The sequence below is a fragment of the Symphodus melops genome (assembly GCF_947650265.1).
Source record: "Symphodus melops genome assembly, chromosome: 7".
NCBI lineage: Eukaryota > Metazoa > Chordata > Actinopteri > Labriformes > Labridae > Symphodus > Symphodus melops.
In genome coordinates this window covers 119,796-144,000 of record NC_136697.1, presented here as the reverse complement: position 1 = coordinate 144,000, position 24,205 = coordinate 119,796, and the positions used below count along the sequence as shown (strand labels likewise).

At 44.5% G+C, this 24,205-nt stretch overlaps 1 protein-coding gene and 1 long non-coding RNA gene across 3 annotated transcripts in view; one reads left to right on the top strand and one right to left on the bottom strand.

The window, feature by feature from the left end:
• The window catches only part of LOC306826662 (uncharacterized protein), a 242,344-nt gene extending 223,716 nt beyond the window's left edge, over nucleotides 1–18,628 (top strand). Inside the window, exons 2-4 of one of the 2 annotated variants that reach the window (XM_079348119.1) lie at nucleotides 17,913–17,976; nucleotides 18,185–18,241; nucleotides 18,337–18,628. In XM_079348119.1, coding sequence (XP_079204245.1) covers nucleotides 17,913–17,976; nucleotides 18,185–18,241; nucleotides 18,337–18,429 — 214 coding nt within the window. In that variant the 3' untranslated portion in view covers nucleotides 18,430–18,628. The other variant, XR_013779471.1, reaches the window with a different exon arrangement.
• On the bottom strand, nucleotides 4,262–5,110 carry LOC306827285. The gene is made up of 3 exons (XR_013779606.1): nucleotides 5,045–5,110; nucleotides 4,792–4,848; nucleotides 4,262–4,696 (listed from the first exon to the last, which is right to left on the bottom strand). It is a non-coding gene; the product is annotated as an uncharacterized lncRNA (long non-coding RNA).
• Nucleotides 18,629–24,205: the final 5,577 nt, after the last annotated feature.

Genomic DNA, 24,205 nt, shown 5'->3' with positions numbered 1-24,205 from the left:
TCCGAACTGCCGATGATCCGTCGTGCCAAATCAGGGGTGTAAGCAGAGTAGCTCCGTGCTGTAGTGAAGTCGAGCTCCGTGGCTGCAGGGGATCCAACTGCACAAGAATAGGTTATTTAGCAGTAGAACAACAGGATGTAGAAACGAGGCATGTGCAGAGGTCGAAATACTAACGGTGACTAAACACGGTCCGGCACTGGACAGCAGGCTGGAGGCTCCTTAAATGCAGACTGCTGCAGCCACTAACTCTGCTCAGCTGCGTCTCATCTGCTGATCAGTGATTAGCCACACCTGATTGTCAACACACCACCAGCCGAGTGCACGCCCTCCTAAGAGCAAAGAGAGAGACAAGAGAAAGAGGAAGAGAACTGCCACTAACCACTGGCAGAGGTGGAGGGCGTGACAGTACCCCCCCCTCTACGTGCACCTCCTGGAGCACGTGCGCAGCGACCAGGATTCTCCCGATTGAAATCCCGGATGAGTGTAGCATCGACGATGTGGCGTCTTGGAACCCACATCCTCTCCTCTGGGCCATAACCCTCCCAGTCCACCAGATACTGGAATCCCCGCCCACGGCGCCGAGCATCCAGAATGCGACGGACGGTGTAAACAGGCCCGTTATCCACCATCCTAGGTGGAGGTGGGGGACGGACCGGGGGGGCTAGGTTACTCTCCTTCACAGGTCTTAGCTGCGAGACGTGAAAGGTAGGGTGAATTCTCATGGTCGCTGGTAGCTTCAAACGCACCGCACTGGGATTGATGATCCGATCTACTTCGAAAGGTCCGACAAACCGTGGTGCCAATTTCCTTGACTCCACCCTTAAGGGTAAATCCTTGGCCTTGAGCCAGACCTTCTGACCTGGGATGTAGGCAGGGGCGGGAATCCGACGACGATCTGCCTGTCTCTTCATCCTCAGAGAGGCTTTCGATAAAGATGCCCTGGCCCGCCTCCAAATCCGTTCACGTGACATTTTTAAAGTGTTTTTTCCTACAGGTTGGCGGTCATTGTTTTTTTTCATGAAAATTTTAGATTTTTTTTGACAGGTCCGCGGTCATCGTTTTTTTCATGAAAAAGTTGGACATTTTTTTAGACATTTTTTCCGATGCGGTCATGGTTTTTTTCATGAACATTTTTGAGATTTTTTCTGACAGGTCCGCTGTCATTGTTATTTTCTAACTGAAACAACAATTGCTCAACTACATGAGAGAATGTGAAAAGTGACCGAAAATATCTTTCTGTGCTGTTTTGATACTGAAAATGTTGTTTCAGTCAGAAAACCTCTTTAAAGAACAAAATATGCTCAACTACATGAGAAAATGTAAAAAGTGACCAAAAACATCTTTCTGTTCTTCTTCTTCCTCCTCATCTTCCTTGTCTTCCTCGACCTCTCCCTCGTCTTCCTCGACCTCTCCCTCCTTATCTTCCTCCTCGTCCTCTCCCTCGTCCTGTCCCTCCCCGTCCTCTTCCCCACCGTCCTCCCCCTCGAGGGCCGGGAGGTACCTGTCCCGTTGCTTACGCGTCACGACGCTACTTGTTGTATTGTTTTGGGGGATTTTTTATTTATTTTTATTTTGAAGAACAAAATATTCAGAACAGAGCAAATGTTGTACTTTAAAGAGGTTCTCTGAATGAAAGAACAATTTCAGTGTCCAAACAGCACAGAAAGATGTTTTCGGTCACTTTTCACATTCTCTCATTTAGTTGAGCATATTTTGTTATTTAACCCTCGCGGTGTCCTTATCGTGAAGGCGGGTTAAAAAAGAAATTGTGTTCCGTTTTTTGTTTTATTTTGTTTCTGTGTCTTTCTTTCCCGGCTCTTCCCGCTGATATACATAGATATATAGATATATATAAATAAATATATAAATAAAAATACATATATATATATATAAATATATATGAGAAATACTAATAAATCCAATGAAATGAAGGAAATAAAAAAAAATCCACCAAAACAATACAACAAGTAGCGTCGTGACGCGTTGCTCCGTGAGACCGCCCACGTCTCACACCCTGTCCCAGGTACCTCCCGGCCCTCGAGGGGGAGGACGGTGGGGACCTGAACTTACCAGGTCAGCCAGGCCGCTCACCAGGAAGTGCAGAAGGGGGGGGAAGAGTTTATGTCTTTGACTGAGGTTTATAGGATGAAAAAACTAATTTCGAAGGTAAATGACATCATCACTGAAGGAGTCACCAATGATAAAAAATGAAAAACGTTCTTTATAGATGTTTTTACCTTTTACTGACTGCTCTGTTGTTTCTTTTGTAGTGAAGCAATGTGAGGGAGGGGTCAATGGCTCCCTGCAAACATTGTGGGGAGGTGGGAACTAATGAACTGATGAGCTAATGACTCTCTGATGGGGGGCAGTAAGTGCCTTTTCCGGGCCGTAAACTGTTCCGTCTTCAGCTGTTATATCACTCACTCTGCAGGCATCTTTTTATTGCCGCAGTTAATTTAGATGTGGTGCCATAAGGACAGGTTGTCTTTCCCCAGGTCCTGGTTTCTAAAGACCTGAATCAGTTGCACAATAATCCCACTGTGGGCCTCCTAGAAGTAAATACGATGCAGGGAAAGGTGAAGGATCGCTTTTTGGGCTGGGGTGGTTCGGCAATGTAAAACAGAAGTGCGCAGATTGTGCCTCCCGAAAAACTTAAGGTGCCGCCCCTTATGCTCCCCTTTGAACAACGAGAGGGTGGCTATTGACATTTTGGAGCCCCTGACAGAGATGACAAAAACAAATATATTTTGGTCATAGGGGATTATTTTTCTAAATGGACAGAGACGTTCCCTCTGCCCAATCAGGAGGCGTACATCACTGCTAAGATCCTCGTGGAGAATTGACTTTGCAAATTTGCAGATTCATGATCAGGGGCAGTCTTTCAAGTCTATTCTATTTAAAGATATCTATAAACTTGCCAATTGACTAATTATGTGGCATTTTACTGCGGAGACAAAGAGTCCAGGTCTCCAAGATCCAGGTCTCCGAGGTCCAGGTCTCCATTTTACAGACCCACCAGAGGTGCAAGAGGTGAGATAGTTTGATAGAATGCTACGAAGATTGTCTGAAAATTACATGCTACTTGTCAAGAGCATCTGCTAATTTGTGAGAGGAGATTTAAAAGGAAATAATGTATCTTTCATTTTGTACACAAACTATTTACCAAATGAATGTTTGTATGACATTTTACTGTCATTTTACAGAAGCAGAGTCCAGGTTCCCAAGATCCAGGTCTCCAAGGTCCAGGTCTCCTTACAGACCCACCGGGATTGCAAGACGTGAGATATGCTAATATGGTGTTTTATTTTGTTTGATAGTATGTTACTGTCACGCCCTCCACCTCTGCCAGTGGGTAGTGGCAGCTCTCTCCCTCTTTCTCTTTTTCTCTCTCTCTGCTCTTAGGAGGGCGTGAACTCGGCTGGTGGTGCCAGGACGATCAGGTGTGGCGAATTGCTGATCAGCGGATGAGACGCAGCTGATCGGAGTAAGTGGCTGCAGCAGTTTGCCTTTAACTCTTTCCCCGCCAGAGAATTCTAGAATGTTTGCCAGCCAGCGCCAGCCTTTTTCACCATTTTCACCAATCTTTCAAGACTCACAGAATATTTTGTTCTTTGAATATGTAAATATTGAATACATCAAAAGAAAGATCAGAGCCTCTGCTTTCATATACAAAAAACTATTTTATTCAAACTTCATTCAATCTTTTTTTATCAGCACTTGAATATCGGCCATTTTCACAAAAAAAACACATTCCGGACAAAAAGCTGAGAAAACAGCACTTTTGTAAAACACACTTATTTTCAAGAAAAAAAAGTGATTTTGAGTTTACATTTGGATTCTTTTTACTTTCATTTGCCAACTACAGTTATATTTTAAAATAAATAACTAAAATAAATAAAAATGATTACATAAAATTATTAATTTTCTTTGAATAGTGTAGCACTACAACATTTACAAACTATATTATACATTTTTCTTCTCTTATACACTCAGAAATACTTTGTTTTTACAAACACTTAAATATCATTATTATTTTCAATAATAAAACATTAGTTGAACAAAAACCTGATCAAGAGAGACAACCGTGTCTCCCAGGGAAGTGCCTTCTCCGCAATAGGGTTTCATGTTGTAACAGTACTCTGTGTCAGAATCGCAAAGGATGTAGGATTTGAACCCATATTTGACAGGTTTTTGGGGATTGTATACCCTGAACGATAGCCGTCCACACCACAGAAGCATAACCTCATATGTTGGTGTTAGGTTGATACATTTGACTGAATTTAGATATAAGGTAATATAAGACAGGGCGGACTTTGTACAACCTGTCAGTGCTATTTGCTGGCCTTGATTCATAATCATTGGAGTGTAGAAATCTCCATATGATTTCAAACCGGTTGCGGGACATGACCTTGTTGAAGTAGGGGGTGACCAAAATGTCATCTGTAGACCAGTACATTTCAAGGTCAGGCTTACGAATGATATGATCAAGAGCAGCAGCATCATTTAGAGGTCCAGGATTCTCAGTGAAAAGGAAAGTCTTTTGGCTGCCAGTTCATTTCTTTCCACATCAGATTACCTGGACCAGGACCTGCACCTGGCTGGTTTACAGACCCTCTTGCTTGGTCACCAGGTACTTGACCTCCACCACACCCATAAGATCCACAGGTCCGACCTCTGCCTCTTTGCTGTGTTCGACCTGTAAATAATTAGAAAGACATTTTTTTTATTCAACAGTGTGATGTGCACAAAGAGAGAAACGTTATTTTTCGGCCTCTTCATATCACATCTTACCTCTTTCACCTTGGGTAGGTCTGTATAAAGGACACCTGGGCCTTGAATCCCTGGACTCTGTGTGTAAAATGACAGTAAAATGTCAAACAAATATTCATTTGGTAAATAGTTTGTGTACAAAATGAAAGCTAAATTATTTCTTTTTTTATCTTCTCTCACAAGTTAGCAGATGCTCTTGTCTTGTAGTATCTAATAATCATACAATCCAAGTAACATACTATCAAACTAAATAAAATATGTTATCATGACTCACCTCTTGCACCTACGTGTATGTCTGGACCTTGGAGACCTGGACCTTGGAGACCTGGACTCTGTGTCTGGAAATTACAATAAAATGTCCGTCAAAAATTCGTTTTGTACATAGTTTATGTACAAAACTGAGAGATATGTTATTTCGACGTCACGTTATCTCATGAATTATCAGATGCATATGCTATCACGGTGAATCAAAAAATAACGTGATCATATCTTACCTCTGACACGTCCTGAATCCCTCCATTCACTGTCGCCGCTGCTGTCTTCATCCAGATAAGTTTCAAGGAGGTCAAAAAATGAATTATCAGAGTCTGTATCGATAATTAACTCTGTAGTTTCCGCAGCCGAATATCTCCTTGCTGGCGCCGGCATGTTTGTACTGTTCAAGAGCTTTTATCTCATATCTATACGGCTAATGTTGACTTTTTGACGCGCGTCAAACTCACATACAGACTGATAGAACTCCGACCGCTGGAAAATAAGGACGAAGAAAATGTTTGTTTTTTTTCTCTCTACTTTCCCGCGGGTGGTCTTGTTTGTTGGTTTTTGACCCCACAGTCCTGTAACTTTTTCACAATGTCCGCCAGAGCGCCCCCTATCGTATTACACTGAAAACACCAATTGACGGAATATTCCGTCAATGGCGGGGAACGGTTGGGTTCCAAATGACGGAATATTCCGTCAATGGCGGAGAATGAGTTAAGCAGCCTCCAGCCTGCTATCCAGTGCCGGACCGTGTTCAGTAACAGTCAGTACTTCGACCGCTGTACATGCCTCGCCTCTACGCTTAGCTGTTCTGCTTCTAATACCCTGTTCTTCTGTGCAGTTGGATTCCCTGCAGCCACGGAGCTCTTCAATTCCGCCGTCTCCACTCACAGCACGGAGCTACTCTGCAACACCCTCGGATTCGTCACGACTGGTCATCGGCAGTTCAGACACCACCAGCCTTGCTTCCCCCTCCTTTGTTTATCTCAGCTAAGTGTTAGTTTGTAGACTTACAAACTCGACTCGCGTTTGAGTCCTTTGTTTTGCCTTCGCTTTTGTTTGTAGCATTAGCTTACCTCGTGTTAGCACGACGCTTTAGTTTCACTTCGGCTGTTAGTCGCTCTTTATTTTTGTCAGTTAGTTTGTTATTACCTCGCCTGTTTTTATCGGGTTAAGCGTCCTCAATTGTGGTGTTATTTTGTAAATAAATATTATTTTGTTACTTCGGTCTTCCGTGTCTCTCTGTTCTGCGCTTGAGCCTCAACACGTCCCGTAACAGTTACTAAGATTATATGATTATTAGATACTCATGAGAGACAGAGATGGGAGCAGTTTTCTTTCCTGTTATTCTTTCCACAGGCTTCTTTACATTTTGCAAAATAGAAAGAAAGATTTGAACCTTCAATCGCTATTTGGTTGACAGACACCTTTTGCAAAGTGTTTGCAGTGGAGGAGAGGTACAGCGAAAAGGCGGGCAAAGGGACAGGGCTGTTGTGTCCGAGTGGTCAAGGCGGTTGACTTGAAATCCATTGGGTTCACCACGCGTAGGTGGGAATCCTGCCGACAACGTTGTTTCTAATGTTGCCTCTGCTGAGCTGTTGGAGTTTGATCCTGGAAAGCAGGTCAGTTGCTCACAAAGACAATACTATCTCCCGAGTGCTGACATGCTCGCCTACCGCGTCAATCCCATGACACCAATCAGCCTCTGATTTATTGGATGGAAAGTGTCCTCTGAGCCAGATCAGCTGAGAATCTTACACACAGAATCTGTTTAGCTGTTCAACATATTGTATCGTCAGCGAGTGCTCTACTCATGAGTTACGAACAATGTCATCTTTGGCCTATCGACAGCCGGAGGGCCGACTGTCTTTTTCTGGCCAGCACAGGGGATGTAGCTCAGTGGTAGAGCGCATGTGTTACGATCTCCGACTGGATCGGACCCAAAAGCACCACTCGTCAAACAAGTTCAAGCCAGTATCCAATTTAATAAACAAGTGACAGTGAGGGGGAGGGGGTGATGTTTCCAGGAATCCCAATTGTGAGGTGAACACTCGGTCCGAGTGTGAAGTGAGTCTCCAGTCCCGTAGTGCAGTTCCTTCTGAGAAGATCAGCAGGCAGTGAGCAGGTAGTGACGAACACACACGAATCCAAAAACACAACGATCTAAAGTGAGGAAGCACAGAGGAGTTAGTTCCCAGCTTAACCAAGCCAGATAAATATGCACAAAAGGCCGTGATCCACAAGAACGCTACTACCACACTGGTAGACGCAACGATCTGGCACCGAGGCAGAGGAATCCCAGGTTTAAATACAGCCAGGTGTTGATGAAGAGATTAGGTACACCTGGTGCAGCCAGCACCCAGGTAGCCACGCCTACAGCCAATACACAGAGACTAACAGGAGAAAGAAACATGAGGATCACAGACAGGGAATACAAACCACACAAAGGGGAAGGAGGGACCTGCCATGATGGAATCATGACAGTACCCCCCCCTTAATGAGCGCCTCCAGGCGGTCCACCAGGCTTATCGGGGTGAGCGCGATAGAAATCCCTGATCAGAGAGTTGTCGAGAATCAGGGCTCGAGAGATCCAGCTCCTCTCCTCTGGTCCATACCCCTCCCAGTCAACCAAATACTGAAACCCACGACCCCGACGTCGAACGTCCATGACTCTCTTTACTGTAAAAGCCGGATGGCCATCAATGAGTCGGGCGGGTGGTGGGGCGATGGCTGGAGGGCATAAACTGCTGGAGGCTACTGGTTTTAACTGAGACACATGGAAGGTGGGATGGATCTTGAGGGCATGGGGCAGCTTAAGGCGAACAGCAGACGGGTTAATGATCCTTTCAATTACATAAGGGCCAATGAAACGCGGTGCCAGTTTCTTGGAATCAACACTGAGTGGAATGTTCCTGGAACTAAGCCAAACCTGTTGACCTGGTTTATAGGCTGGAGCAGGGATCCTACGACGGTCTGCTATCCTACAGTTAAGCTCACGGGTGCGAAGAAGAGCAGCCCGAGTCTCCCTCCAGACCCTGCGGCTTCTACGCAGGTTAACCAGGACTGAAGGTACAGCAATCTCTGTCTCCTGAGCAGGGAAAAGAGGAGGTAAGTACCCTAAAGAGGCTTCAAAGGGTGACATACCTGTGGCAGAGCAGGAGAGAGAATTGTGGGCGTATTCCACCCAAGATAGTTCTGAACACCATGAGGAGGGATTGCGGGCACAGACGCATCGTAACGTGGCTTCGAGGTCTTGGTTGGCTCGTTCCGTCTGGCCATTGGTTTGAGGCTGATAACCAGATGACAAACTCACATTAGCTCCCAGTGCCCGGCAAAACTCCTTCCATACTTGCGAGATAAACTGGGGACCCCTGTCAGAGACGATGTCCAAAGGAATACCATGGAGGCGGAAAACATTGTCCACAAGGAGCTTAGCCATCTCAGTAGCTGTGGGTAGCTTGGGGAGAGCCACAAAGTGAACCGCTTTAGAGAAACGATCCACAACAGTCAAAATAGTGGTATTACCTCTTGATGGGGGAAGCCCAGTCACAAAGTCTAATCCAATATGGGACCACGGACGTCCGGGCACTGGAAGTGGACGGAGGAGACCAGCCGGAGGACGATGAGAGGTCTTACCACGAGCGCAGACAGTGCAGGCCCTCACATAGTCCCTGGTGTCAGTGTTCATGGTGGGCCACCAAAAGTGTCGACGAAGAAGGGATAGGGTACGAGCAATACCAGGATGACAGGCGAATCTGGAAGTGTGCCCCCACTGGAGGACCTGTGAACGAACGGAATTAGGGACAAACAAACAACCAGGCGGACCACCACCTGGGTCAGGGTGTGTAACAAGTGCTTGTCTCACCACCGATTCTATAGCCCAGGTCAGCGACGCCACCAAGCAGGAGGAAGGCAGGATGGTGTCAGGTTCGACCACTTTGTCCTCCCTGCGAATGAATTGCCTGGAGAGAGCATCCGGCTTTACATTCTTACTTCCTGGACGGTAAGTAAGGGAGAAGTTAAAGCGGCCAAAAAATAGGGCCCATCGGGCTTGACGAGAATTTAGTCTCTTAGCTGTTTGGATGTAAGCCAGGTTCTTATGATCAGTCCATACCAAAAACGGGATCTCCGTACCCTCCAGCCAGTGCCTCCATTCCTCCAGAGCCAGCTTAACAGCCAAAAGTTCACGGTTCCCAACATCATAATTCCTCTCAGCAGATGACAACTTCCTGGAAAAGAAGGCACAAGGGTGTAATTTGTGATCATCTGCTGAACGCTGAGAGAGCACCGCTCCTACCCCAATATCTGAGGCGTCCACCTCTACCACAAACTGCCGTGATGGGTCAGGTTGCACCAGGATGGGAGCTGATGAGAATCGTCTCTTCAATTCCAAGAAGGCCTTCTCTGCTGCAGATGACCAGACGAAAGAGACAGATGGAGAGGTTAATTGAGTAAGTGGTGCTGCTACCTGGCTGTAGCTGCGCACGAATCGTCGGTAGAAATTAGCAAATCCCAGGAATCTTTGCAACTGCTTCCTGGAAGTCGGTGTTGGCCACTCCGTAACAGCTTTGACCTTGTCGGGGTCCGTCCTCACCTGCCCCCCCTCCACAATGTATCCGAGGAATGAAACTGATGAAGAGTGAAATTCACATTTCTCGGCCTTGACAAACTTGTTATCTAATAGTCTTTGGAGGACTTGGCGGACATGAGTGGTGTGCTCCTCCAGGTTACGTGAAAAAATCAAAATGTCATCCAGATAAACAAACACTGACCTGTTCAAAAAATCTCGGAGAACATCGTTTACCATAGCCTGGAAGACAGCGGGGGCATTGGTGAGGCCAAAGGGCATAACGAGATACTCAAAATGACCCAAAGGTGTATTGAACGCCGTCTTCCATTCATCTCCCTCCTTGATCCGAACCAAATGATATGCATTGCGTAGATCCAATTTGGTGAATACTGTAGCGCCAGACAGGGGTTCAAAAGCAGAGTTAATTAGAGGCAGGGGATACTTGTTCTTGACAGTGATATTCAAACCAAGGAAGTCAATGCAAGGTCTCAGAGTCTTGTCTTTCTTGGAAACAAAAAAAAATCCTGCCCCCAGAGGAGATGATGATGGTCGAATGATGCCAGAGTCTAGTGATTCCTTGATGTATTGTTCCATAGACTCGCGTTCTGGGGCTGAGAGGTTGTATAACCTGCTTGTGGGTAACGGGGTGCTGGGTAACAGGTCAATGCCACAATCATAAGGTCGATGGGGAGGCAGTGATAAAGCCCTTTGCTTGCTAAACATCTCAGCAAGATCATGGTACACAGGGGGCACACAGGTGACATCAGGGGGTTCAGGTGGTGAAGCACGGAACGAACTAGTAGACAGTGGCTGAGCTGACTTGAGGCAAGAAGCATGACAAAATGAACTCCAGGAGGGACCTGCCATGATGGAATCATGACAGCATGTTGGCACTTCCTTTCAGTTCTGGCTTTATTTTTAAGACATGCACAAATAGGGCGGGGCATGAGGTTCAGCCTTTTCAAGATTCTTTCAAAGCTCTATCTGGAGATGTAAAATTTGATGAGAGTAGCAAGCGAAGCTTGCACCACAGCTTCTGCACAAGGCTTTGCTTGCTTCCTGCCCGTAGTGGCACAGTCATGACATGGGCTGGGAAAGGTGGCAAGGACACCACCAATGACACTACATTCGTGACAACGAGGACTCCAGGGTGTCCAGAGCTGCTCGGGACAACAGAGGACAGCTCAAAATGTGGATACGCTTCACGAATATGCCTGTCATGCTTTGCTGTCAGAATCTTCTCTGTGCCCTGTTCTTCTTTCGTTCTATTTTCGTATGTCCCGCCTCACGCAGTCATTGGCCTGTTCTTCTTTCAGGATTGAGCCAAAGAAGCTGAGGGAAGACATTCGCAATCTTTCATTCGACGGTTCTACTTTGCTCCTAGCTCCCTGATTGGCTGTCTGCGTCAAAGCCCGGCCTCTTCACCTCTGCTGAGCTCACGGAGCTCATTCAGTGTCTAGACGCAGCGGAGACCGAGCAACAGCTACCTACCTGTCCCAGCAACAAACACAAAACGAACGGAGAAAGAAGTGAGTACTACTATGTCATTTAGTCATTATTACCAGTTCTGTTCTTATTCTTTTATTTTCCGCGAAAAAAAATAGGCTAAACCGAAGCTGTCTTTGCCGGAACGAGTTAGCTTAAATTGGCACTGACCCGGCGTTGCTCTAAATTTTTCTTGAATTTCCTTCGGGATCAATAAAGTATCTAACTATCTATCTATCTATCTATCTAAATATGTTGAAGAATAAGTTATTCAGTTGACTTTCTCCGTTTTTCTGTTATTATATTGATATATTTTTACACTGCTTTTATCTTTATTGCTATTAAATGTGTGTGTGGAGCAGCTAGCTTGGAACTTCATTCATTTCGTCCGTCCGACGTAGTTTCAAAACTCGGTAAAACTCCAAGTAATGATGAATGAAATCCTCCATACCCCATACAAAGCTCAATACAGGAAAATAAAGAGCATTTTACTCATGGTTAGCCGTTTTTTAAAACCTTTATTCCTCTCGTTTTGTACCGTGAAATGTACTCGACGGCAGTTACAGTAAATGAAATCTTGTCTGATAAAGACTGTAGAATAAGTACATTATTTATTTGTATATGTTATTTAACAGGACAGGTTGTAATTTAAAGAAAGTGGCTGTGTTTAGTATGGCTGTTTAGAACGGGCTTTTTACTCATCAACGTGTCATATAAGTGAACATTCTGTCACTGTGCTTTGACCTGCTTTATGTGTATGTATGAATGAAAGCTCTAGTATAAAACACTATACAAACTAATATTTATAAAATAGCTCAAAAGAATTAAAGCAGATACAACACAGTAAAGCATGACATGATTAAAGATGTGTAATAATAGTGAGTGAGAGCAGACACAGCACTCCTCCCTGCAGTCAAAAGTTGTACTCGTCATTGTCTCTACTCTGCAGAATGGACTTCAAGCCTGTCTTCAGGACCATGAGTCCTCTGTCCTCCGATCTCCTTCTGAGGCCTTCTCCTGAGGCGCAGCAGCTCGCCCAGCATGGGGGGGTCTTTAGGATCAAGTCGGCCGATGAAGTGAGCAGGGAGGCGGAGGCGCGTGTCTTGGAGGCCGGAGGTGACCCCGGTAGCTGTGAACTTTTGCTCTGTGCCAGTGAGCTCCAGTTTGGCAAATAGCGGAAGAAAACACTTAAATGGCTCTTGAGCCACAACGTGGGTTACGCCTGCAGCGTTCTGGTCTCCCACCAGACAGAGCGCGAAGGCCGTCATCCAGGAGCGCAGGATGCGTGAAGGCGTGCTGTCGGTGAGGGGCATGGACGCCACGTTGGTGGGCTTTGGGGCGTACGCCAACTGGACATTCCAGGCCCTCTTTGAGGATCCGTCCAGGGAGACGACGACGTGAGTATTGCTGTCACGGGAGTGTTTGTGTGTTGATCACCTGAGACAACGAACGCTGGTAACATGAACTAACATGTGCCCTGTTTTATTTCCTGTGTGTAGTTACCTGCAGTGGCTGAGGACTCAGAGGGTCAAGGACGGTTCCCGGATGCACCGGCTGCAGTCATACATGCGGGGCACCTCCTCAGGATCAGCACGTGGTGCAGGAGCCGGCTCCATCGAGTAAGCACAGCTCAAGACTGGAGGCGCACCAGCTGCAGGTTAAATTTATAAGACCACAGCATGCATTCATTTCTTTTTCCTTTCTCACAGTCTCCGGGGAAATCCTTGACCAGCTTCTCCTGGAAGTTTTGGAGGAGGTCGATGAGTGTGAGTATTTCATCCATGCAACAAGTTTATGTGAACGTGTGAGTTATAACAGAGTGAGAACCACAAAGTCTGTGTTTGTGGCAGGAGGACCAGCAGCAGCAGGAGGAGGAGGAGGAGGAGGAGACGCAGCAGGAGCAAATGTACCTGCACCTCCGGCCCTGAGTTTCGGTTAGGAGATCTGATGAAGTTGATGAAGTTGTTCTTGTGAACATTGGGATCTTTACACTGACAGAATTCTGATCTATCCTGCAGCTGCTGCCAGCATCCTGGAGGAAGCTCCTCCCTCAGCAGGACCACGATTGGCTGGGCAGGGCGCTGTTCACCAAGGACAGCAGAGGGGCGACAGTGCTCACCAGCCAGCTGCGTCTGTGGTGGAGCCCCCCAGAGGCCAGGCCCCTCTACACCCAGAAGCCCTTGCCACGCCTTCTTCCTCAGCCGGTTCTTCCTGTGGGCCCCCTACAGGATGTGGGCATACAGGCTTGTGTGCCCCAACTGTAAGTGCAGGTTGACCGGCGCCGGGCTGTACAAGACCGTGAGGAGGGTGCTGGAAATGAACAGCTGGTACTTCATGGGCACGAAGTACCTGGAATGCTGTTCATGTCACAAGAAGTACCTCGTGGCCCAGCTGGATTTGGCACACCAGAGGCAGTTTCCAGCCGTCCTCACCTACAAGTAAGCAGATACATTCTGAGTGTTTAACATGTCTGTGTTTCTCCCCCTTCTGTCCCAGGCTGTTCTGCGACAGCATGGTCATCTGTCAGATGAAGCGGCAACAGTGCGTCGCGTCTCCGCGCCACTCTGATCGAGCAGCGGATCACGCGGAGCATGCTGTACCTGTCGGTCATCAGCAAGCTGAGAGTCCCGGGTGCAGCACCAGCGCGGGACGTGACTGTCTCGCCCATGCACCCAATCCCCACCCGAAACTGGCTGCTGTCCATCTACGTCAGGGAGGCTCTCCCACAGCTAGAGGAGACTAAGGCCAGGATCACATCGGTGTTTGGGGACATCTTAAAGATGGACTCCACCAAGAAAGCAAGCGTGATGTTGTGATGAAAGACATGATGAAGGGAAAACGTGGACACGCACAGTGTAGAGTGACAGTTTGTGTGTGTCTGTGTTTCTCCCCGCAGATCACCAAGAAGCTGGCGGGGCACCAACGTGGGCAACGAGCACGGGCAGGTGCTGATGTCCGTGCTCACCGACTCTGAGGGCGAGGATCTGTTGCCCATGGCGGGTGGTCTCATGTGGCGCTACAGGGAGGCAGGACAGCGCCCTCCTCGCATCATCTACGTCGACCGGGACTGCTGCGCCGCCTTCGGGCAGTGCAATGTGCGCAGCGAGCTCTGAACGGGGGGAGGGGTCTGAAAAAGATGTCTACCTTTGTTGTGTCGTTTGTGAACTGACAAACGCTCTGTGTCTCCTCCAGGTGTCGGCCATGTTGGCAGAGTGGGACCAGCTGGTGGTGCGCCTGGACATGTGGCACCTCATGCGACGCTTCGCCAGAGGTGTCACCACCGACAGCCACCACCTGTACGGGCTCTTCATGGCCAGGCTGAGATTTGCCATCTTCGAGTGGGACCGGGCCGACGTACACCACCTGCAGGGGGCCAGGCGGAGCGAGGAGGGGAGGGACACTACGGTGAAGCTGACGGCCGACGAGATGGCCCGCCACTGCCATCGCCGGACGAGATCGAGTGGCTGATCCAGGAGCAATAAATATATATTAAATAGGTCTCGAATTGCAACCCGAACCAGTTATTTTTGAATTATTTGCATGTAGACCTAATAAATTGAATTAGGGAAACTAACAATAACAACGAAGCTTGCACATATGCAGGAATGACACAATAAAGCAAAAGCATAAATAGGCTGTTTTTGTGCACTAAAAATGGGACACGGAACCAATTGTTGGAGCCAGAGAGGTGGGGGGACGTAATTCACTGTCGGCACCCCTACTCAAAAGTTTGTTTACCGGTATGTTGAAAGCATGGGCGTGTAGAGAGAAAGAAGTCAATTTTACTCCACACTCTCTAACTTCAAGCACCATGGAAACAGTAACTTTACTGTGCAGTAACACGGATGTGATGTAGGCTAGTAATACAAAGCATGAGTACAGTAACTGACACGAAACAAAGCAAGAAATCCATAACGGCTTTTTACTGTGTTTCTGTCATGATCTAGGGTTGTAGTGCTTTCCACGTGTTTGTTGTCAGTTTTCCCTGTCTGTCTGCTCCTCCTGTGTTCTCCCTTCCCCCCTTGATTAGAGTGGTTGCAGGTGCGTGCACAGGTGTGGATCATCTCATCAGCTCCTGTATTTAAGCCGGCTCTCTCCATGCAGCCGGCGCCAGATTATTGTCTTCACCTCGTGGTGTCGTACCTCCAAATCAGGCTCTCCAGAGTTTTGTTTCTTTGACTTTTAGATGTCTCCCTGCTCTAACACACCTGCTTTAAACCAATGTGTTGTCATCAAGCGCTTCAGAAGCCTGAAAACAAGTCACTCATTGGATTCAGCTGCGTCCGAGCAGGGAGACATCTAACAGTCTGAGGAAGACGGCCCTCCAGGACTGGAGTTTGACACCCCTGGTCTAGTGTATAAAAGGGTTCAGGGAATGATAGTCGGGGCTCAGACTTCATGAACTGACCAGGTATCTGTCTGTTGTCAGGGACACGTAGTGTTGAACCCAGAGACTCTGTAACTTGTATTCTTGATTCATTGGGTTAATAAACTCTGTTAACCTGAAAGAGTCGTCTTCAGTCATTCCTCTCATCCCATCAAAAGAATGCACAGAGAGATTCAAGGTCATTATTTAAAGGAGTCAGATTTCTTTTTACAACATTTAGGTAAATGATTAAAACAGCCAACTTTTATCCAACAATACTCTTTCAAATGTGGCGTAGCTGTGGCGTCTGCAAACGTGTTAACACGTTAACGTGTGAAGGCACATCATGCACACATGCAACGCCACTTGTGCATTGTGCCAGTGTGACCATTCAAAGTCTGTGGAAAATGTAAGTGTAGTGTCAGACGCTGGTCAGATCGCAGGCATCTTTGCAGGCGCAGGGTCCACGTTGGTATGAGTGGAGTGCATGAATTTAGAATGGATTCACCCCTCATACACAAACACACACGCCACGCTTGTTTGTTTACGTTGTCTATAGTTTAGTTTATAACAGTTGTTTGATTGAGTTTCATTGATCAACTTGATGTTTCTTTGTTAAATAAATTCTGTTATAATTTAAAGAGCAGTTGTTTGTGATTCCTGTGTAACAGCATTGTGATATAGGCTGGGTGAAAGGGCTTTGTGTTTGGATTTCACACCTTCAATTAAATACAGATTTTTAACATTGGTATTTAATTTATTTATTTGAGACTGATATTGTAATCTTTGGTTGTTTCCTTATTAAACTCAGTTTAATAATAAATTATTGATTTGTATTAATTAAAGAAATGTAATTATTAACGTTTCTAATTTGATAACTGTGGTGTACTTAAACCTAAATAACGAGGCGATGCACACGTTTTAACACTTTATATAGCGTACTTGGGGAGAGCAGCATTACAGCGTAACGAGGGGTAACAGTTTCTCTAAACAACCACGTGAACATGCTCAGTAGGCACTAACAAACTACGGCAAGACTGAATGGTCTAACAGTACACAAATAATAGCATTAATACACCACAATAACCAAATTTTACTTTAAAAAACTAATTGTTGATCAGGTTTTCACTCCTGAAAACCTCAACACATCCCATCAAAAGAATGTGCAGAGAAATCCAAGGTAATTATTTAAAGGAACCGTTTTTGTTTTTACAACTTTTAGGAACTAGGCGACTTTTACCCGACACCTGGAAACCAGTGGGTGTGGACTGTAGCTGTTTCTGTTCTACGTTCGTGAAGCTTTTTTACGGCCCTCATGGGCGCTCTCATCTTGGAATTTTGACGTCATTTGCAACCAGACTCTGCGCAGTAGGGTCCGGCGGGAGGAGCCCTGGCAACACGCCCCGCTCATTTAAAGAGCATATTGCAGGTTAAAAAAAAGTTGAGATTAACACTTCATGTTGTCTAATAAGGGCTGTAGAATAAGTACATCAATTTTCTGTATGTTCTTGAACACATAAGTGCTCTAATCTAATTTAGAGGAGAAAGTGGCTGGAGTCACGTTCTGTTACTCTGCTTTGATGGGCTTTATGCGTACGTGTATGAATGAATGAATGAAGCCTTTACTGCCCCTGGGGGAACTTGTCTTGCACAGAGAGCATGAAACACTTTACAAACAAACATTTAGAAGGCAGCACAAAAGAATTAAAGCACAAAAAACAGGCTAAAACATGATTAAAGAGGTGTAATGATACGTGGTAGTGAGTGAGAACAGACAGGACTCAAAACACTACTCAAAGCGCTTTTACACCTACCCATCACACCTACCCATTCACACTGATGGGCTGGATATGTGGCCCATCCAGTATCTATCCATTCATGCCACATTCATACGCCCCAGACGCAGCAGGGGGAGCAATTTGGGGTTAAGTGTCTTGCCCAAGGACACATCGGACATCTTGCTCGCAGGAGCTGGGGATCGAACCCTCAACCTTCCGATTGAGGGGCGACGACTCTACCAACTGAGCCACAGTCGCCCCGGTTGCATAGTGTGTGTCGCTTGATTATTCATAGTGTTTTTTGGTGAATTATTCCCACAACCTCAGAAACGATCGAACAGACACGTTGAATATTTCAGCATCAGACACAAAAGCGTTTCCTTATTAACTCATTCCCCGCCATTGACGGAAATTTCCGTCATTTGGAACCCAACCGTTACCCGCCATTGACGGAAATTTCCGTCAATTGGTGTTTTCAGTGAAATATGATAGGGGGCGCTCTGACGGATGTTGTGAAAAAGTTACAGGACTGTGGGGTCAAAAACCAACAAACAAGACCACCCGCGGGAAAGTAGAGAGAAAAAAAACAAACATTTTCTTCGTCCTATAACATATCTCTCATTTTTGTACATAAACTATGTACCAAACCAATTTTTGATGGACTTTTTCTTGTAATTTCCAGACAGAGTCCAGGTCTCCAAGATCCAGGTCTCCAAGATCCAGGTCTCCAAGGTCCAGACATACACGTAGGTGCAAGAGGTGAGTCATGATAACATATTTTATTTAGTTTGATAGTATGTTACTTGGATTGTATGATTATTAGATACTACAAGACAAGAGCATCTGCTAATTTGTGAGAGAAGATAAAAAAGAAATAATTTAGCTTTCATTTTGTACACAAACTATTTACCAAATGAATATTTGTTTGACATTTTACTGTCATTTTACACACAGAGTCCAGGGATTCAAGGCCCAGGTGTCCTTTACACAGAACTACTCAAGGTGAAAAAGGTAAGATGTGATATGAAGAGGCTGAAAAATAACGTTCCTCTCTTTGTGCACATCACACTGTTGAATAAAAAAAATGTCTTTCTAATTATTTACAGGTCGAACACAGCAAAGAGGCAGAGGTCGGACCTGTGGATCTTATGGGTGTGGTGGAGGTCAAGTACCTGGTGACCAAGCAAGAGGGTCTGTAAACCAGCCAGGTGCAGGTCCTGGTCCAGGTAATCTGATGTGGAAAGAAATGAACTGGCAACCAAAAGACTTTCCTTTCACTGAGAATCCTGGACCTCTAAATGATGCTGCTGCTCTTGATCATATCATTCGTAAGCCTGACCTTGAAATGTACTGGTCTACAGATGACCTTTAGGCCACCCCCTACTTCAACAAGGTCACGTCCCGCAACCGGTTTGAAATCATATGGAGATTTCTACACTCCAATGAACTGGAGACTCTGGAGACAGTGGCTGAGAGGAGGATGAAGGACAAAATCATATCCATCCTGGATAACTCCTCTCACCCTCTCCATGACGAGCTGTGGGAGATGAGCAGCTCCTTCAGCCAACGCCTCCTCCCCCCCAGGAGCAAAACAGAACACTTCAGACGCTCATTCGTCCCCACAGCAATCAGGCTGTACAACAGCAGGAGCTAGCCTGTATTTATATATATTCTCTTTATATATAGTATACAATATTATTACAATGTTATTATGTTACCTTTATTATTATATTATCTATACTATACTATCTATATTATATATTACATTATTACAATACACTCTTATATTCTTATAACTATATATCTATACTCCAGTCAAACTGCACTATATCTATTATGCTTATAACTTATTACTATAACTGTCAATACTGTTTACATAACCCTCTGATCACAATGCCACTTTAAATTCTTTCACTGGTCACTTTAACTTTAACATGCCATTCACTGCACAGTATTATTAATATCTTTTCCATTGCCCTGCTGAGTCCACCGTGCTATAGTCCTCTGTATATATCCCCCCCTTACTACCTGGATTGTATTTATCAAATCAAATCAAATCAAACTTTATTTATAAAGCGCTTTTCATACTTTTAAAAGTAGCACAAAGTGCTTTACATGTTAACATCACATTAAAATCACATTAAAATCATTCCCACCCTCCCCCCATCCCCCACGCATACAGACAGTATCACACTCACAGTCATACTCACAGTCACCCCACGCTCCAACACACACGCGCAGACCTAAACCCATACACACACATGCACACACACCAGCATCAATGATATGGACAGAAGGCTGAGTACGGATGAACCAGGTAAGTAAACGCCAAAGAGGAGCCGTCTGCATCGAGAGCGGCAGATCGGCCGCGGCCATCAGGGGCACCATCACAGGGTGCCCAGGGGAGGCGGGGCCGAGACCCCTGACCTCCACCCAGACACCGCAGGACGGCGCCCAGGCAGCCACAGCCCTCCACCGCTCCCGACACAGAGGGCTCCCTCGGAGGAAACACTGGCAAGAGACGTAAAATACATAAAACTTTTCAAATGAGGCCAAACAATAGACTGAATAAAGCTAAAACCAATAGAATGATGGTAAGAGATAAGTAAACATAAAATGCTAAAATCATAACAGATAAAATGAATAAATATTATTTAAAAGCTAGACTAAAAAGGTGGGTCTTGAGCCTGCTCTTAAAAATATGAGCGTTCTCTGCGGCCCTGAGGTCCTCCGGCAGGCTGTTCCAGAGGCGAGGGCCGTAAAAACTGAAGGACGCCTCGCCGTGGGTGTGTGTCCTGACTTTTGGGATGACTAAAAGACCTCTGCCGGAGGAGCGCAGGGACCGCGAAGGCTCATATGGTAAAAGCAATTCTGACAGATAAGAAGGCCCAAGACCATTAATACACTTAAAAACCATTAAAAGAACCTTAAAATCGATCCTGAAAGACACGGGGAGCCAATGCAGTGATTCTAAAACCGGAGTAATGTGAGCCCGCCCTCTGGTCTTCGTCAGGACACGAGCTGCTGAATTTTGTAGGAGTTGTAAGCATGAAATATTCTTTTTAGGAAGACCAGAGAGCAGGGCGTTACAGTAGTCGATACGACTGGTGATAAAAGCATGCATTAGCGTCTCCGTGTTGGCCTGAGAGAGAATGGGGCGGACTCTGGCTATGTTCTTTAAATGATAAAAACCTATTTTGGTGATGTTCTTGATGTGTGGAATAAAAGTCAGCTCAGAGTCTAAAATCACGCCCAGGTTTTTCACCTGTGTGGATGGATTAAAAGATAGTGCCTGTAATTTGGGTAAAAGTTTCTCTCTCTGAGCCTCAGGACCGAGGACTAAAACTTCAGTTTTGTCCTGGTTAAGCTGGAGAAAGTTATCTGCCATCCAGGATTTGATGTCTAAAATGCAGTTAAAAAGTGCATCCATTGGCCTTGTGTCATCAGGAGACATGGAGATGTACAACTGTGTATCATCTGCGTAGCTGTGAAAGCTGACTCCATGTCTCCTGATGACACTGCCTAGAGGTAGCATATACAAGTTAAAAAGCACTGGGCCTAAAATCGAACCCTGGGGCACACCACATGTGACTTTATGGACCTTAGAGGAGCAAGTATCTAGACTTACCATGAATGTCCTGTCTGTGAGATAGGAGGTAAACCATTTGTGAACAGCACCGGACAGGCCGATGTGCTGCAAACGGGTTAAAAGGACAGTGTGATCCACTGTGTCGAAGGCGGCGCTCAGATCCAGTAGAATCAACACTGTCAGCTTCTGTGAATCATAATTTAATCTAAAATCATTTAAAATCTTTAAAAGGGCCGTCTCGGTGCTGTGGTTTACCCTAAAACCAGACTGAAATTTCTCCAGGACATTATGTGAGTTAATAAAATCATTCAACTGAATACGAACAAGTTTTTCTAAAATTTTGCTTAAAAATGGTAAGTTAGATACTGGTCTAAAATTATTAAAATCATTAAAATCTAAATTGCTCTTCTTCAGCAGGGGCCTCACCACTGCCCTTTTAAAGGCAGCAGGAAAGACCCCCGTCTGAAGAGAGCAATTCATCTTGTTTAAAAGCTCTTCTCTGAAGGATCCATAAAATAATTTAAAAAATGAGGTTGGGATTGGATCTAAAAGACATGTGGTGGGCCTCACTGAGGAGAAAACTTTATCAAGGGTCTCAGCATTAACCAGGACAAAACTGTTCAGTGTTTCCTCCGGTGAAGACAGACACCCAGATGTGCTTAAAACCATATTACTTTGGGAGGATAAAATGTTACATCTGATAGTGTCTATCTTCCCCATGAAGTGGTCTGCAAACTCCTCACAAAGGGAGTCAGTGGCGTTAAAATTAGGTTTGTTAAAATCTGGGTTGAATAGATTGTCAATTGTTGAGAAGAGAATTTTGGTGTTATTTTTATGGTTATTGATAAGGTTTGAGAAATAATTATTGCGTGAGTTTCTTATTGCTTTATTGTATATTTTTTGCTGTTCGGCATACATTTGATGGTTTATTGTAATTTTGTTTTTTCTCCATCTTCTCTCTGCGACCCTACAATTACGTTTCAGTTTCATGTTTATGTTGTTATTTTTTATTCGATTTTTGACTTTTGTTTTTGATTCTGCACTGCTGCTGCTGCTGTAACGCCCGAATTTCCCCATTGGGGATCAATAAAGTTATATCCTATCCTATCCTATCCTATCCTATCCTTATGAATCAAGGCCAGCAAATAGCACTGACAGGTTGTACAAAGTCCGCCCTGTCTTATATTACCTGATATCTAAATTCAGTCAAATGTATCAACCTAACACCAACATATGACGTTATGCTTCTGTGGTGTGGACGGCTATCGTTCAGGGTGTACAATCCCCAAAAAACCTGTCAAATATGGGTTCAAATCCTACATCATTTGCGATTCTGACAGGGTACTGTTACAACATGAAACCCTATTGCGGAGAAGGCACTTCCCTGGGAGACACGGTTGTCTCTCTTGATCAGGTTTTTGTTCACCTAATGTTTTATTATGGAAAATAATAATGATATTTAAGTGTTTGTAAAAACAAAGTATTTCTGAGTGTATAAGAGAAGAAAAATGTATAATATAGTTTGTAAATGTTGCAGTGCTACACTATTCAAAGAAAATTAATAATTTTATGTAATCATTTTTATTTATTTTAGTTATTTATTTTAAAATGTAACTGTAGTTGTCAAATGAAATTAAAAAGAATCCAAATGTAAACTTAAAATCACATTTTTTTCTTGAAAATAAATAAAGTGTTTTACAAAAGTGCTGTTTTCTCAGCTTTTTGTCCGGAATGTTGTTTTTTTGTGAAAATGGCCGATATTCAAGTGCTGATAAAAAAAGACTGAAGGAAGTTTGAATAAAATAGTTTTTTGTATATGAAAGCAGAGGCTCTGATCTTTCTTTTGATGTATTCAATATATACATATTCAAAGAACAAAATATTCTGTGGGTCTTGAAAGATTGGTGAAAATGGTGAAAAAGGCTGGCGCTGGCTGGCAAACATTCTAGAATTCTCTGGCGGGGAAAGAGTTGAATAAAACACATTGAGATCTCCCTGACAGATAAGATTTCAACCATGACAGCCCTTTGTGTGTAGTAAATATAATCCATACAAATTGTTTAAGTTATACTTAAAGAATATGAGTCAGGCAATGAACTGCATTATAATAGGTGGATTTTACCCTGTATGCCTATTTTTTAACAGTAACTGTCTCTTCACAAATAAACTGAATAATATCTACCTAAAGTTATTGGGTGTGCATTGGAGAGTGCGCATGCATCATCACTTCTTTGCTGAGGAACTTATTGGCGGGACCCTCCAGCCATGTTTTGGCATCGTGGTGGAAGGTAGGTATTGATAATAAAACTGTTTGTCATTCAGTAAATGAAATTGTGAACAACAGTCATTATTAGTCTGATATATCGCTAATTTAATCAGGAAGCCTGTTGTTAACAAAGATATTACGGCGACTTCCCTTAATGTTAGCACGGCTAATCGAGCACAAGCACGTTTTGTTTCAGGAGAACAACAATAGCTGAGTTGGTGGTCAGAATGTAGATTCATTAAAATTATCTACATAATGTGATATTTAATTGGGGAATAAATGTACTGCTCCTCTAGCTAACTTTCTATGGTCATAATAATGTCATATGTGGCATTGTATGTCCTTCGTCGACTACCGTTGCCCTCGTTGCTATGGTGACGCTTCTTTTTTTCCACAGTCATGACATGCAACATGGTGTAAGGGGGCATAAATACGGGATGCACATATGTGATAGTGACCTAGCGTTAAGCTCCGGTGCGTTTAGACAAACCAAGAAATAAGGGACAAACTTTAAAACAGATATTTAGAGAGTTACTTGATTCTCATAAAGTCAGCTTTGCACGTGGCGAGCAGTGTGTGTGTAGGCGAGTGACGGAGAGAGAGAGAGACGGTCACGCTGAACGGACAGCTGTTCGACCGGAGTACAAGTAAGATGTAAAGTAGTTATAAATATACAGTGTTGAATTCACGCTGTCAAACAATAGCACTACAGCGCCTTAAAACTCAGGTAAAGTCTGTGTGTTGCCTTCCAGCTGCTATAGGTAAATCATACGGTTTTATTATTTTTCATAAAATTGAAGCTGAAGGACAAGTCTCCACTTTAAAGCCTTGATGTAAATACGCAGCTCGTATATCCGTGCATTTTTTCAACATACTGCTGATCTGTTTTGGCAAACTGTAATTTGACTATTTTTTGTCCTGACTAAATCTTAAAGTTTAAACACAATCAAATATTCCATGTTTCTGTCTTTTACTTATACAGTAGCCTCTATGAAAACCTTTGATGACAATTGAAATGCATTACTAAGGTATTTCAATTTTAATAAAAGATAAATAAGCTTAAGAATCAGTTGTTGTTTTTTTCAGGTATGTTTTCCAGACACGTACATTTAACTGACCA